General features: G+C 32.6%; 2 protein-coding genes across 2 annotated transcripts; both read right to left on the bottom strand.

Annotated features, from left to right (window-relative positions):
• Positions 1–356: 356 nt before the first annotated feature.
• LOC11426565 (probable E3 ubiquitin-protein ligase ARI7) lies at positions 357–3,129 on the bottom strand. Its single transcript, XM_003600663.4, has 2 exons — positions 2,302–3,129; positions 357–1,866 (listed from the first exon to the last, which is right to left on the bottom strand). Exons 1-2 carry the CDS (start codon positions 2,959–2,961, stop codon positions 727–729), a joined length of 1,800 nt encoding a protein of 599 aa, XP_003600711.2. The 5' UTR covers positions 2,962–3,129; the 3' UTR covers positions 357–726.
• A 6,172-nt stretch (positions 3,130–9,301) lies between these two features.
• LOC11410316 (plasmodesmata-located protein 7) lies at positions 9,302–13,343 on the bottom strand. The gene is made up of 3 exons (XM_003600662.4): positions 12,478–13,343; positions 11,702–11,815; positions 9,302–9,716 (listed from the first exon to the last, which is right to left on the bottom strand). Exons 1-3 carry the CDS (start codon positions 13,184–13,186, stop codon positions 9,709–9,711), a joined length of 831 nt encoding a protein of 276 aa, XP_003600710.1. The 5' UTR covers positions 13,187–13,343; the 3' UTR covers positions 9,302–9,708.
• Between the last annotated feature and the right edge of the window lie 393 nt (positions 13,344–13,736).

Genomic DNA, 13,736 nt, shown 5'->3' with positions numbered 1-13,736 from the left:
AATTTTATTTGTATTTTTAACTTCAAATTTGGTAAAGAGAATTAGGAAGCCTAAGCAATGATGATTTTGACAAAAATGAGGTTTCCTTTCTTACCAGACTTCTCAGGCCTTAATTAGGGGGAATAAAGTAAGCTTCAAGGATGAAAATTTTAGAATAGGGAAAGAAGGATAAGTTGATCAATCTGTTTCAAACATAGATTTGCTCCATTTTTTCTACCATTTTCAGAACCAATTCTGCTCACACTCACCATGCTGCTGCGCTTTTTCCACTTCCTTCCTCTTCGATGACACTCGGGTAAATAAAACATCCAAACTAACATGATGTTTTGATTATATAATCACTGAAATATTGCCTATTTGGACAGAACCGCTGGCATTGCTGCAAATGCAGTAGCTTCTTACGGTTAAAGTTTCATTGTAACAATCAATTAAGGTTTCATTTTGGCTTTCCAAGTCACAATGACCAAAGTTACAAATTAAAGCAATAAATAGATATAAAAAACTAAGGGAAATGCTAATGAGTGCCCTAAGAGCACTCTTTAAAATTTTAAATAGGAAGTATTGTGTCCTAATACTCTAATATTTCAATAATTTGAAATTGATCTCTTTACTAGTTAAATATTAAATAGCCATACAAAAAGAAACCAGCACATAACTATGATTACCGACTCCATTTCAGCTTTTGGTGTGTTGGCCTTTGAGTAGAAGGCATGTGTTTCTAGTGGGTCATTGACGCTGTTGATTGCACACCGCGCATGCTGTGGCAGATCCGATGTTTGCATAGGTACATTGCCCACAAGACCACTCACTGCACATGGCGCAAGCAGTGGCAGATCCGACGTTTGCATAGGTACATTCAACACAATACCACTCATTATCAACGGTTATTTTGCTGGACACGGTAGCTCGATTTGTCCCCTTTCCTCTTCCCTTACTGCTCCCTGCAGCATTTTTTGAACTCTTTGCTTTGCTCGTAGCAGCTCCATTACTATCCACATCACTTAAACCATTCTCTAATGCCCTAACCAAATTCTCGAAGAAGTTTTTAGTCACACGGGTCAATCCAGCTAGTTTTGAGCGAAAATCGTTGAATTCTTTAGAGGGGCCTTCAGCACTGAGGAATACTTGGAGTTCCTTTTCGGCACATAGATGAAGTCTCTCCAAGCCTGATTCTGCCTCACCTTGCAAGTACTCAAAGAGCTTCTTTTTAGCAAGCTCATGCTCATCTAAATAGTATCCATATGCATATGTCCACTTCAATACCCGCCTGCACTCAACTATCTGTAACCAAGCCTCGGTTATGAACTTAAGCTGCGACTCAGGTTGGCACTGTATGTCACTAAGATTCTCCATATGAACAGTTTGCATCTGGTGTAGATCAGTAAGAGCTTTTTGCCTTGAAGATTGGTTTGTAGCCCACCGCTCATAATAATGTGTGTACTTCACCAATGATTTCTTTGCCATTTCTCTTCTTTTTTCAGTTTCATCATACACCGCCTGTTTTTCAGAGTCTTGAAAACGATTGCAAGCACCGCGATGGTCTGACCAATCACCAAGGCATAGCCAGCAAAATTGAAATCTGCAAGGTGCACTACATGTCATATGCATGCATCCACGGTTTTTTTCAATCGATCTCTTGCACTTGGGACACGGCTTCGTGTAAGCAAGTATCCAGTTCGTGTTTTCAGATTCTGCACTGTTTTTCAAAATCCACTTCGACACTGTGTCGCAATCCACTGGACGGTGAGCATCTTCAGTGCAATTCCAGCAAAAGCTATATGAACAGAGGCAAGATACGTCATAATTTTCATCACCAGCATCAAAATTAACTGCATGTTCACAACCAGGAGCAGGACACCACTTGGTCTAAACAAAACAAAACAAAGGTATCAGAAGAAAAGGAGCAGGACACCACTTGGTCTAAACAAAACAAAGATATCAGAAGAAAAAAGATCGTTATGGGTGAGTTATGACTGATAGGCAATGAGATAGAAAAAAGAGGCAAAGATACAAATTATCTTATAACCATGCAAAATAGCAATCACTAAAATAAGTGATACACAGATTTTGGACAACAAGTGATACTAATGAACCACACACCACACAATTTTGGAGTTCGCCCAAGTGTAGCCAGGTGAAAAATTAAGGCAAATTATAACCCACCAACACGCAAAGAATTATCATGAATGCATACCAAAAAGAAAGCCAACATATAGATTATACACAGATTGCACACTACATAAAAGTATATATAATTAGTTTGTCAATTATTAATGTCTAAGTTGAATCTCTAAGATATACCTTTTTATTGACTTCAATGTAAGATCTAACAAGGTAACGTTCATACTTCTTTTTATCTTCAGCAGATGCAAATGCATCAATCATATCTTGATCAACGGCAGCAGCACAGGCGGGATCAGGACATCTCAGCATCAAGCATCCCAGACCATCGTTGATTGAAGTGCCAATATATCCTCCCCAGCATGAAGAACAGTACGGATGACCACAAGAAGCAGTGTGAATCTTAGAAGGACGATAAGCTTCAAAACAGATGCCGCAAGTAAGCTTAGGCATTTTGTTAGCATCAGGATTCTTATAAGCTGGCTTCTCCAACAAGCCAACTTTTCTTCGGACTCCGTCTTCATCAGCAAACCAAGCTTCATTAACATTACTGACATTCCAATTATAATGACGAAGTAGGATGCTTGCAGCAACAGGTGGTATGGAAAGAACTGCTGCGACACTCCTGATATCATCTTCCTGCCGTTCCCGGATATCTGATTCTTTCAATATGGAAAAATTTATCTCAGTTCTCTGAGCAAGGTCAGAATTATCAGCACCATCAACGTAATCATCAGCAGCATCATTGTTATTATCATCATCATCTTCGGTTTCACCACCGTAGAAATCGTCATCGAGGGATTCAACATCGTTGGCATCGTGCATATCATCAGAATCCATGGAGAAAAACCCCTAACCGAATGAATTTTGGGGAAAGCAGTGGGTGGAGAAAATATAGGGCACAGAATTAGGGTTATTTGGATGAGGAAAGGGTTATATGTGCAGCTTCATCGTTTTTTTCTTCTCCAAAATAAACTAATGTAAGGCTTGAATTGGGGAACAAACTATATAAGTTTTTTTTTTCCTAGGTAAGGGGGACTATATAAGTTGATCTTTGTTCTCTTAACTTATTTTTGGATTTCATCTTTATCTACTAATTATAAAATGTTTTAATTTCGTCCCATAAATCTTCTGCCGTTTACAATTTTGGTCCTCTCCGTTAGTTTTTTTTTTTTTTTCAAAAACAGTTAACCCTTGTCCACATGTCATTTAAGATTGGTGATCAAGAGTTAGATTTGAAAAGTATACAAGTACACAATGTGCTCATAACATATGATCATTTCTTTTTTTAAAAATATATAAAAAGATGAAGATTGATGGTGATTTTAAATTTTTATTTTTAGGAAAATAAAAAAAATTGAAATGATCATATGTTGTGAGTCTATTGTATACTTGCGTACTTTTCAAATCTAACCCTTGATCACAAATCTTAAATGACATGTGGACCATGGTAAACAGTTTTTGAAAAAGCTAACGGAGAGGACCAAAATAGTAAACGAAAGAAGATTTATGGGACCAAATTGAGACACTTTATAGTTAGAGGATCAAAATGAAATCCAAAAATAAGTCAAGGGACCAAAACATGTATTAAGCCGATATTTTATTTGAGAGATATGAGATTAAATTAAAATAATATAGAAGATTTTGATCAAAAATAAAAACTTGAGTTGAAAATTAAACTCGTTAAATAAATAAGTTGAACTTGTGATATGTATAGTTTGACTTTTTTGGATCACGAGTAAAATTGATATATAATTTTTTTTTTGACAAGATGAATAAAATGAATATATATAGCATATCAAATGAGAATAACATATTTATGTGAGAATAATATGAATAAATAACAACTGTTAGATCAAAAGAGGTAGTTGAGATTATATCATACACCTTAAGTAACTCATGTGCAAGTCATGTGCCAAGTTTCTCTCAACCACTATTACCCTTTCATCTTTCTTCTTCTCAAGTTAACCATTCTTCTTCCTTTCTCCTTCAACAAACTGTTCTTCTTCTCCTCACCTTCACATAAAATAACTTCTCTCTAATTGAATATTATTATACAAAATTAAGTTTTCAATCAACCCCATGTTCCTTCGATTCTTTTCCACCATGTCTACCTCGTTTGTTTTTATATTGTGCAATCACAAAATTAAGTTTTTAAATTAATTAAACTCATGGAATCACCTCTAACACTAATGTGTGAAAGAAATCAGCGTTGATGGGGAAGAAGAATTGGGTTGGAGAAGAAGAGAAGGTGAAAGGGATCTGACTCTACATACCTTTTGAATCTCATAACATCTTTAGAATAAAAATCAAGTCTTTGATTGAATTACAATTCTAAATAATTAATAATTACAAATAATACTGGTTGTATCCGACCGCCGTCATGATTTTTGTTTTCTTTCCCAACAAACCAGCGGGATTCCGATCACCAACCGACGGAGGGTGGTGGTGACGGTGTGCTTGACGTCGGAAGTGTTGGGGTTGCCGAAATAGATTAGTGGGGAAGAAGAAACATCAGGTGTTGAAGGAATTAAACAACAAGCTTATTGAATTGATTTGATTAATTTGTAGATCATCAATTGTTTTATTAACATGGATTGATTATGTTAATGTGGTGAAGAACATAAACTACGGTGGCTGGACATAAGCAAATTGGGGAAGATGATCAAATGAATGTGTTGATGAGAATTGATAGAATAGGTTAAGACACATGTGAGCCTTTTAATCTGGACCATTTATTTTTGATCTAACAGTTGTTATTTATTTCTATCATTCTCACATAAATATGTTATTCACACTTGATATGCCCCCATATATAATAACATATTTATGTGAGAATGATAGGAATATATATACACACACAAAAACATTAGCGAAAAAACGAACATGTGAAAGTTTGAAAATTTTGAAGGGTGTTTTTTTTTTTAAATTTTTTTGATCTAGATTTAAAATATAAATATAAATTATGGTTGCTTTCAGATTATAACTAAGCAAACTAAATCCTTCAAAAACTCGAGCTTAACTCAGTTGGTAAGCATAATGCATAATATAAAAGTTCGAGGTTCGAACCTCGACCACCACAAAAAAAAAAAAAAAAAAACCCAAACTAAAGATGTTTATCACCAACAATATAACAAAAAATATATAATCTAAATTCTTATCTTTTTAATGACATCAACAACAATCATTATCATAGAAAAAAAAAAAATTTGACAAGATTATTATAGAAAAAGTTGTTTTAGAGTATAATTGAGATAATGAAAAAGTCAATCCAAAATCTTATATATACTCGGGTACCGTTTGGCCCAACTTTTTTTCAACTTCTCTATATTTTTAAAGAAAATCTAGGCCAAACACAATATCAATTAGACTACTTAAAAAATCTTTGAAAAAGGAAAATTCATATTATTAAAAGGGTTAAATAAAATGTTCATCCCTAAAAAAAAAAAATTTGAGGGAATCCCTAAAAAATTATCAAGCTATGTTTTTCGTTCTCATAAAAAAAACTTGCATGTTTGCTTCTCTATAGAAAATTTCAATACACAATTTTAATCCTTGCTAAATTTAAATTTGTCTATTATCCTTAAACTTTTAAATTTTGGAATGATTATTTGCCAACATATTTGTTTAGAACGTTATAATTAGTTCTTTTACAAAAAGATCGAATTTTCCAAAATTGAATGAATTAAATGTGAATTTTTAAAACGTCAAAATTTTAAAATAAAAGTAAAAAAAAAATCTAGACCTAAAAATCATATTTTTAGGTTAATTCTTTTTGCATATTATTACTTTTATACAGTTCTAAACATATCTTAAAAAAACCATTCAAAAATTTGAAAGTTTGAGGATAGTTAAACAAATTTAAACTTGTTAGAAAAAAAAATTACCTAACTACAAGGCTAATTGAGAAAAAAAAGTTTACAGACGCAAACATGTCACTTTTTTCATGAGAAAAACAAAATATAATAGCTTTTTAGAGATTGAAAATTTATTAAAAATAATATTTTATTATATGGTTTCTCTCTCTAAATAACATTATCCGATTCCCAAAGAGTATTCATCATATTTCCTTAATGTGGAGGTCTAAAGGAATTGCTTGGAGACATATTAAAGATTTAAAATATGAATTTTTGTATGTCAAATGTTTTATATTACATTCATTCAAAAGACTAAAAGTCGCAGATATTACACCATACGTAGATATACAACTACCAATTATTTATTGAGGTAAAGTACATAATAAATTGATAAAAAAAAATTAGATGAGCAAATAAAGTAGACCTACATAGGCACATCCGCCAGACACCTGCAAACACCAACATACACCTAAAATTTGAAGATAAAACTAAATCTGAAAAAGTAGTGATATTTTGACAATCATTTTGGTACAACTTTTGAGACAACTTTGTTGTTCTCTCTTCTCATTGGTCAAAAACAATTGAGAGAAAGAGAGAGAGAAAAAAAGAAAGAGAGAGAATAAAAACATAATGTAAGTATAAAAGAGAAAGTTGGACCGAATTAGTTGTCCACATATCATTTCTAAATCTGAAATGATGTCACGTGTACCATATTTGAAGTAAAGAGGGTGGTTCATGTGGAGGGTGGTAAGCTAATGGTAGAAGGGTGGGTGATGGCACAATACCACCACCGTATAAGAGAGTAAGAGACCAATAAGGATTGAAGCACAAACCTTAAAAGGCAAAAAAATCAAAGAAATGGTTCATTCTTAGGACTCAAAGATTGAAGGGAATAGATGCAAATGGAGGCAAAGGGGACCTTTGGGAAGGAGAGAAACGTGTTAATGATTCCTAGTGGAAGAATCACACTCTCCACTCAATGGAGAAAACTAACCCTAGCATAGTAGTGATACCCAAAGAAACGACTTTTTTTAATACCGAAACTAGGAAATCTAAAGTTCAAATTGTGGTTGCAATATAGCACATATTAATACACGGCCGACCCAAGAGGCAAGCCGGTGAAGGAAAGGCTTTAGGCCTCCTAAAATAATTATTTTTTACCATGTATCTTTAAAAATACAACAAGTAAATGGCTCATAAGTCGAAAACAATCAAGAGTAACGAAAAGTATTTCATCACATTCTATTATTTCCAAAATGAAAAGTATTGCAATTTTATCTCAAATTAATTTTGTCTCAACAAAGACGTAGTTGATTAGTTTTATCATCAAATTAATTAGTTTTAGGTTTTTTCTAAATTACCTTGGGAAAGAGGTGGGTAAACTGCCTATCTTGACGTGACATCACTATAACATGGACAACAGTAATCCACAATATAAAATGGACGAGGAGATGGGTTTGATATATTGACCCGGTATACTTTTGTTATTAGCAGATTGACCCATTAATTAATTTTTAAAAAGAAATTTCCAGATTATTTTCTTCTTCTCTGCATAACTGTTTTCTTCTCCAATATCAAATAACTGCTTTCTTCTTCTACGTTTTCTTTTAGTTTTTCAATCCAACCATTTCTTCCTTCAATCCATTCATAATTTGGGAACAAAAATTGATTCATCTATCCGACGAAACTCTCTCATTCAACTTAATTTGTGTTTTCATCTTTCAATTTTTCAACCCAACCATTACTTCCTTCAATCCATTCGTAATTTGGGAAAAAAAATGATTCATCAACATCAAATTCATCCATCGTATTTACTCTCCACCCATACCGTTTCTTCTCTCTCGTCTTTGGGGAAAATGCCCTAAGAAACTCATCTCTGTCACGAAACCCATCCCTAAGTTTTTTTCGTTTCACTCTCTCACGGTTCTATCTCTCTCTCTCTCTCTGATGAAACTCCATAATCTCTCACAGTTCCATAATTTTGGGGAAAACAAAATTGATTCATCTCCACTCAAAGCCTTTCATCCCTCTCATTCAACCTATTCCTCGCGGATTTGCAAGTAAGTAAGTTTTCTTGTTTTAATTGCTATTTAAATGGTTCAAATTGTTTTGTTTGATTTGGGGGTTTAGGGTTCTCCATGTTTTAACGAATATTGAATTATTCACTGGCTGTGATTGTTTGATTTGGGGTTTATGAATCATGCTTGGTCTGATACAAATATGTTATAATCCTTCTGCATTTTTTTTATTCACTCCTCATGCTTTGTGCTACTTTGTTTTGTGTTATAAATGGAGAAGTTGCTTGAAATCTGCCCCATTAGTTGTTTTATTAAGTAATTTTTTTAGTTGGAGTTCTAGCAGAACATGATTGACCTTTTAATTCCTTTTAGAGGCTATACAATAGGGATATTAATAGCAATAGCAATAGCAAGATCTTATTCTTGTTTAGATCAAAATCTTTTTCTGGATAAACCATAAATCTTTTCTCAATGTCCATCATCTGGATCAAAACCTTTTACTACAAGTTGTAACTGTGTTGGAGCTTATTGAAAATGTTTTTTGAGAAGATAAAACTTAATTAATGCTTGGGTAAATCTACAAAATAACAAAAGTATATGGTTACAATTTATAAAACTAAATAATAAGTATTTCAAATACAATGAGTATACGTGGCTGCTTTTTATTATTGTTAAGTTACATCGGTAAATTGCCCATGTGTTTGTAAAGGTAGGTTAGGCCTCACCTTAGTTTTATCATCAAGTTTAATGAAAAGGCATGTGTTACATTATATTATTTCCAAAATTAAAATTAGGGTCATGTTATAATGTGTGTCTCTGGACACGCTTTAAACATTCCTAATGAAGAAATTATTTTTGAAAAAACTATATACTATTTTTAGTGTTTAAAGAGTACCTCGGAGGCCTCGTTAACATTTTCCTTAAAATTATTAAAATTGTCACATTTTGTTTTAAATTTTGATATCAATTTTGTGATAATTTCATTTTGTTTCCCCAGAGAGACCTTGCTTAATACGAAAGGTAGTGTTCAAACGAGGTGTAGTTTGTCAACACTCTTCTCACGAAAATTCTCTTGTACATTTTTTTTTTTGCTTAGTAGTCTAGTGGTTAGAGCTCACACAATTAAATGTGGAGAAGTGAGGTTGTCCGGGGTCGAACCCCGACCCCTTCATAAATTATGCAATGTTCATACCAACTGAGCACGGAGACAAGATATCTCTAAATTCTCTTGTACATAGGATATACCCAATAGTTCATGGTAACGCAGATACTAACGATACGGAATGGAATGAAATCTTACACAACTTTCAAAAAACAAAGAATGATACAATTATTTCTTAATTTGCAAGGAGAAGAAACAAGTTACAACACAACTTTGTTGAGTGGAGAAGGGTTAAGAAAAATAGAATATTTGGCACTCTTTTGTTCCTCTTTCCTTTTGCCTTTTATATTCACATGGATGTCCCCAATGGTGCATCTTTTTCTAATGTTATCTTTATCAAAGACCTCTTTAGTCTTTTGAATGTAATTTTATAATAGAAAATAGCAATATAAGAATTGAGGGCAAGAAAAGATAAGACATTGGTATTTGAGAAGATAAAAAGGAGAACAGAAGAGATTCCAAAAGCAAATTTGCAAAGGAGAAGAAAGGCTGAGAATTGATCAGTGGCTCAATGCTAGATATGCCATAAGTTTGACAAACTTTAATCAACTCATTTACCTGCATCAGAAAAATATTAAAACAAATATAGAATTATTTAGTTTTTTCCATAAACAAATCTATATACTAATAAGAAAAGAAATGTCCCTTGAATTTACCATTTTGTCCCTATAAGGGGCAATTTGGTAATCTACTTATTGGTTGAGTTTTTTTTAACAATGGCCTATGAATTTACATTTTTGCCCCTAACCAATTTTTTTTAATTATTTTCTGATTTTTATATTTTTAATAACTTTTAATTATTTTCCAATTTTTTTATTTTTAACTTTTTCAATTTTTTATCCCAAATTCAGTTGTTTCTACATTGCCGTTGTTGGAGATTAAGGTATCGTTTAACCCGACATTTTTCAAACTTCTCTACAATTTTAAGGAGAAGTTAGGTCAAACACAATATGAATTAAATACTTACTAAAAAAAGTACTTTTTTTGAACGCATAAAATTGAATGGAATGAGCTTTGACCAGAAGATGTTGAATGTTACTTTAAAAAACTACTTCTCGACAATTTATTTCACAAACACCTAGTTTCAACTTACGCCGGGAACCTTTTCTTTATTTTTCAATTTTTATATTTTTAACTTTTTCAATTTTTTCTCCCAAATTCAGTTGCTTCTACATTGCCGTTGTGGAAGATTAAGGTATCGTTTGATCCGAAATTTTTCAAACTTCTCTACATTTTTAAGGAGAAGTTAGGTCAAACACAATATCAATTAAGTACTTACTAAAAAAAGCACTTTTAGAACAAATAGGTTAAATCTAGGGCTAATATTGCGTCACGAGCTAACATTTAGAAATAAGAGATGTCATTTTGCATAAATTAAATTTAGGGTTAATATAATTTGTTTAGTAAAATTAAAGAGAAAAATTAGGAGCGATTTGTTTATTTTGATTTCCCTAACAATTAATGTTAACATTTTGATCAAATTAAACAGGGTTAATTAAATAGGGTTAATACAGTAAAATTAAGCAAAGAAGTTAGGTTAATTCTAGGGCAAAATTTTGCGTCCGGGTTAACTTTAAAAAATAAAATAAAATAGGTTAAGTATAGCAAGACGGGTTAACATTTATAAGTAAGAGAATAAGTTAAGTATAGGAAGACGGGTTAACGGTTATTCCTTTCCAAAAAACAGCATATAATTGGGAACATACTTTTCTTTTACTTTAGATAAACATTAAATGCAAAAGTGTGGAGGGAAAAATTAGGTTAAAATTAGAGATGACATTTTGCATAAATTAAATCTAGGGTTAATATAGTAAAGTCACGCGAAAAAATAGGTTAAATATAGGGTTAATATTGCATCACAGGTTAAAATTTAGAAATAAGAGATGACATTTTGCTTAAATTAAATCTAGGGTTAATATAGTAAAGTCATACGAAAAAATTAGGTTAAATCTAAGGTTAATATTGCGTTACGGGTTAACATTTAAAAATAAGAGATGACATTTTGCATAAATTAAATCTAGGGTTAATATAGTAAAGTCACACGAAAAAATTAGGTTAAATCTAGGGTTAATATTGCGTCACGGGTTAACGTTTATAAATAAGAGATGCATTTTGCATAAATTAAATCTAGGGTTAATATAATTTGTTTAGTAAAATTAAGGAGAAAATTTAGAAGCGATTTGTTTATTTTGATTTCCCTAACAATTAACGTTAACATTTTGATTAAATTAAATAGGGTTAATACAGTAAAATTAAGAAAAGAAGTTAGGTTAAATTTTGGGCAAAATTTTGCGTTCGGGTTAACTTTAAGGAATAAGATATTATAATAGTTGTTATGTTATTTTTTATGTAGTGTTTTAGGCTCTGTGTTGCAAAATTTTGATTTACGCAGCTTTGATTTTCACATTTATAAAGGACAACAATTTTCCATATTTTATAAGATTTCTCCTTCGAAACTAAATTTTAAAAAAATACGTAATTCAACTCGTGCTTCGCACGGGTTGTAACCAGTTATATAAGGAAATTAGAAATGTGGTATTTACCTTGTCCCTCACAAATCCTTCTCAAGAAAGCTAGGAAAATAATGAGTATAGCTACAGCTGCTAATAATCCAATAATTATGGCAAATGTCTTCTCACCATCGTGGTCTGATTTACCTGCAAGACCAGTCACCAAAAGAATCAAATAAATTTTAGCTAAGTAAATTGCTTCATTCTTTTTGTTGAAAAATTTCCCACTTTGAATTGCGTTTCAATGAGAAAGAAATGGAGTTAAAAAGACAATATATTCACTCCAATAAATTAATTTTTTTCAATGACCCTGAATGCAGAGCGAGAAAGTATACTATGGTCACAACCTCAAATTAAAAAAAATTTAAACACACTAACATATAATAAAAAAATTAAATTAAAAGTAATTTAGTCACATCAATTAATATCATTGAATTTTATTCTTTTATAATTTTTTTATTTGTTTTATGTGAGTGTTCCCAAATTTTTTTAATTTATGGTTATGATCATAGAAGACTTTCTCATGAGAATCTAATTAAAAAGACAAAAATCATTTATATTTACTTTTGCTTTTCTAAATAACCCATACAATAATTCTAATGAGAAACCACAAATAGATATTCATAGATTAACCAGATTATAAAAAAACAAGAAACAAAACTTCACAAATTTCTCCAAACACCTTGAACAAAAAAAAAATCTTCAAAAATCCATAACAAGCAAATCATGACCACAAAATACTCTTTTAGTTTTAGGTAGTAGTATTTGATATAGTTTAGGGAAAAAAATAATAATAATTTGGGTCTTACCATGAGGCTTGGAGTAAGCATGTGCCCCACCAGCACCACCAGTAGAGTACCTTGCATAACACTTCCCCAAGAACATATCTCCATAATCCCCAGAAGTACAATCATTTCTCAACCGTCGGATTGCCTCTGTAACACAATCTTGACACTCCACAAAACTCAAATCCCCAACACACTGTGCCATTCCCTTCAACTGACCCGAACCACCAACCCTAAACAACCCACCTGAACCCGCCAACCCACCCAACACAGCATCTATCGTACCCGGGTCATACCCTACTTCAGGCCCACATTTCTTCAACACAATCGTTTTATCTTGCATGCCTAAAAACTTAACATTGTCATATTTCACATAACACCCTTCTAGTTGCACTACGCCGCCGCACACGCCAGGACATATGTCACCGGTGCGTGAGACGGCACGTGCAATGCAGGAGGAGCAGTCTGGCATGGAGATGTCGCCGCGACATTGGTAGACGCCGTAGACGATGTCGTTAGGGTTTGAGGAGATGATGGTGAAGTTATTGTAGGATGTGTAGGTTGCTGAGTTGATTAGGGATGTGAGGAGTGAGTTTAGGTTGGATTCGTAGGTTGGGGTGTATTTTTCTTGTGTGCACCCACCGTAGAGGAATGTGTCTGTGGAGATGGAAAGTGAATGGAGAATGAAAGTTGAGAAGATTACGAGGGAGAAGATTTTTTTTGTTTTGACCATTTCTTTGCTTCTCAATATGTGAAAGAAAGTTTTGCTGGTGAGGGCCAGAGAGAGAGAGAGAGAGTGAAAGAGAATTATCTAGCTAGGTTTGGTGGTTTTGAATATGTATGTTGACGTACGTAGAAGAAGTTAATATATATGAGTTTGAAATATATACATGCAAGTAAGGCCACTCTTAGTTTGCTGTATTGACTTTAGAAATGTTAGATTTAGAGAGAGAAAATAGTTTTATATGCTGTAGAGATTTTTTTTTCTCTTGGTGTCTGGGGTTTCAAACTCTACACCTTGCCTATATATCGTGCATTGTCCTTATTAACTGAGTTAAGCTCACGTGGACATATATGATGTTACTTAACTAAAGTGTTTAAGTGAGATGATTTGAGTATATTTCAACTAAATTATAGGGCATGAGAACCTTGAGAATGTCAAAACTTTTAAGAAAAAATTCTATCACTAATATGGTCCTATCCAATTTCATAAGTTAATTATATGAAGTTGAAAGCATTGGATACTCATCAATTTACACTTGAAGTCTTGAAAGCTCACATTT

The sequence above is a fragment of the Medicago truncatula genome, chromosome 3, assembly GCF_003473485.1.
Source record: "Medicago truncatula cultivar Jemalong A17 chromosome 3, MtrunA17r5.0-ANR, whole genome shotgun sequence".
Classification (NCBI taxonomy): Eukaryota; Viridiplantae; Streptophyta; class Magnoliopsida; order Fabales; family Fabaceae; genus Medicago; species Medicago truncatula.
Note: the sequence above shows the minus strand (reverse complement) of the source record. Positions and strands in the feature narration are given on the sequence as shown.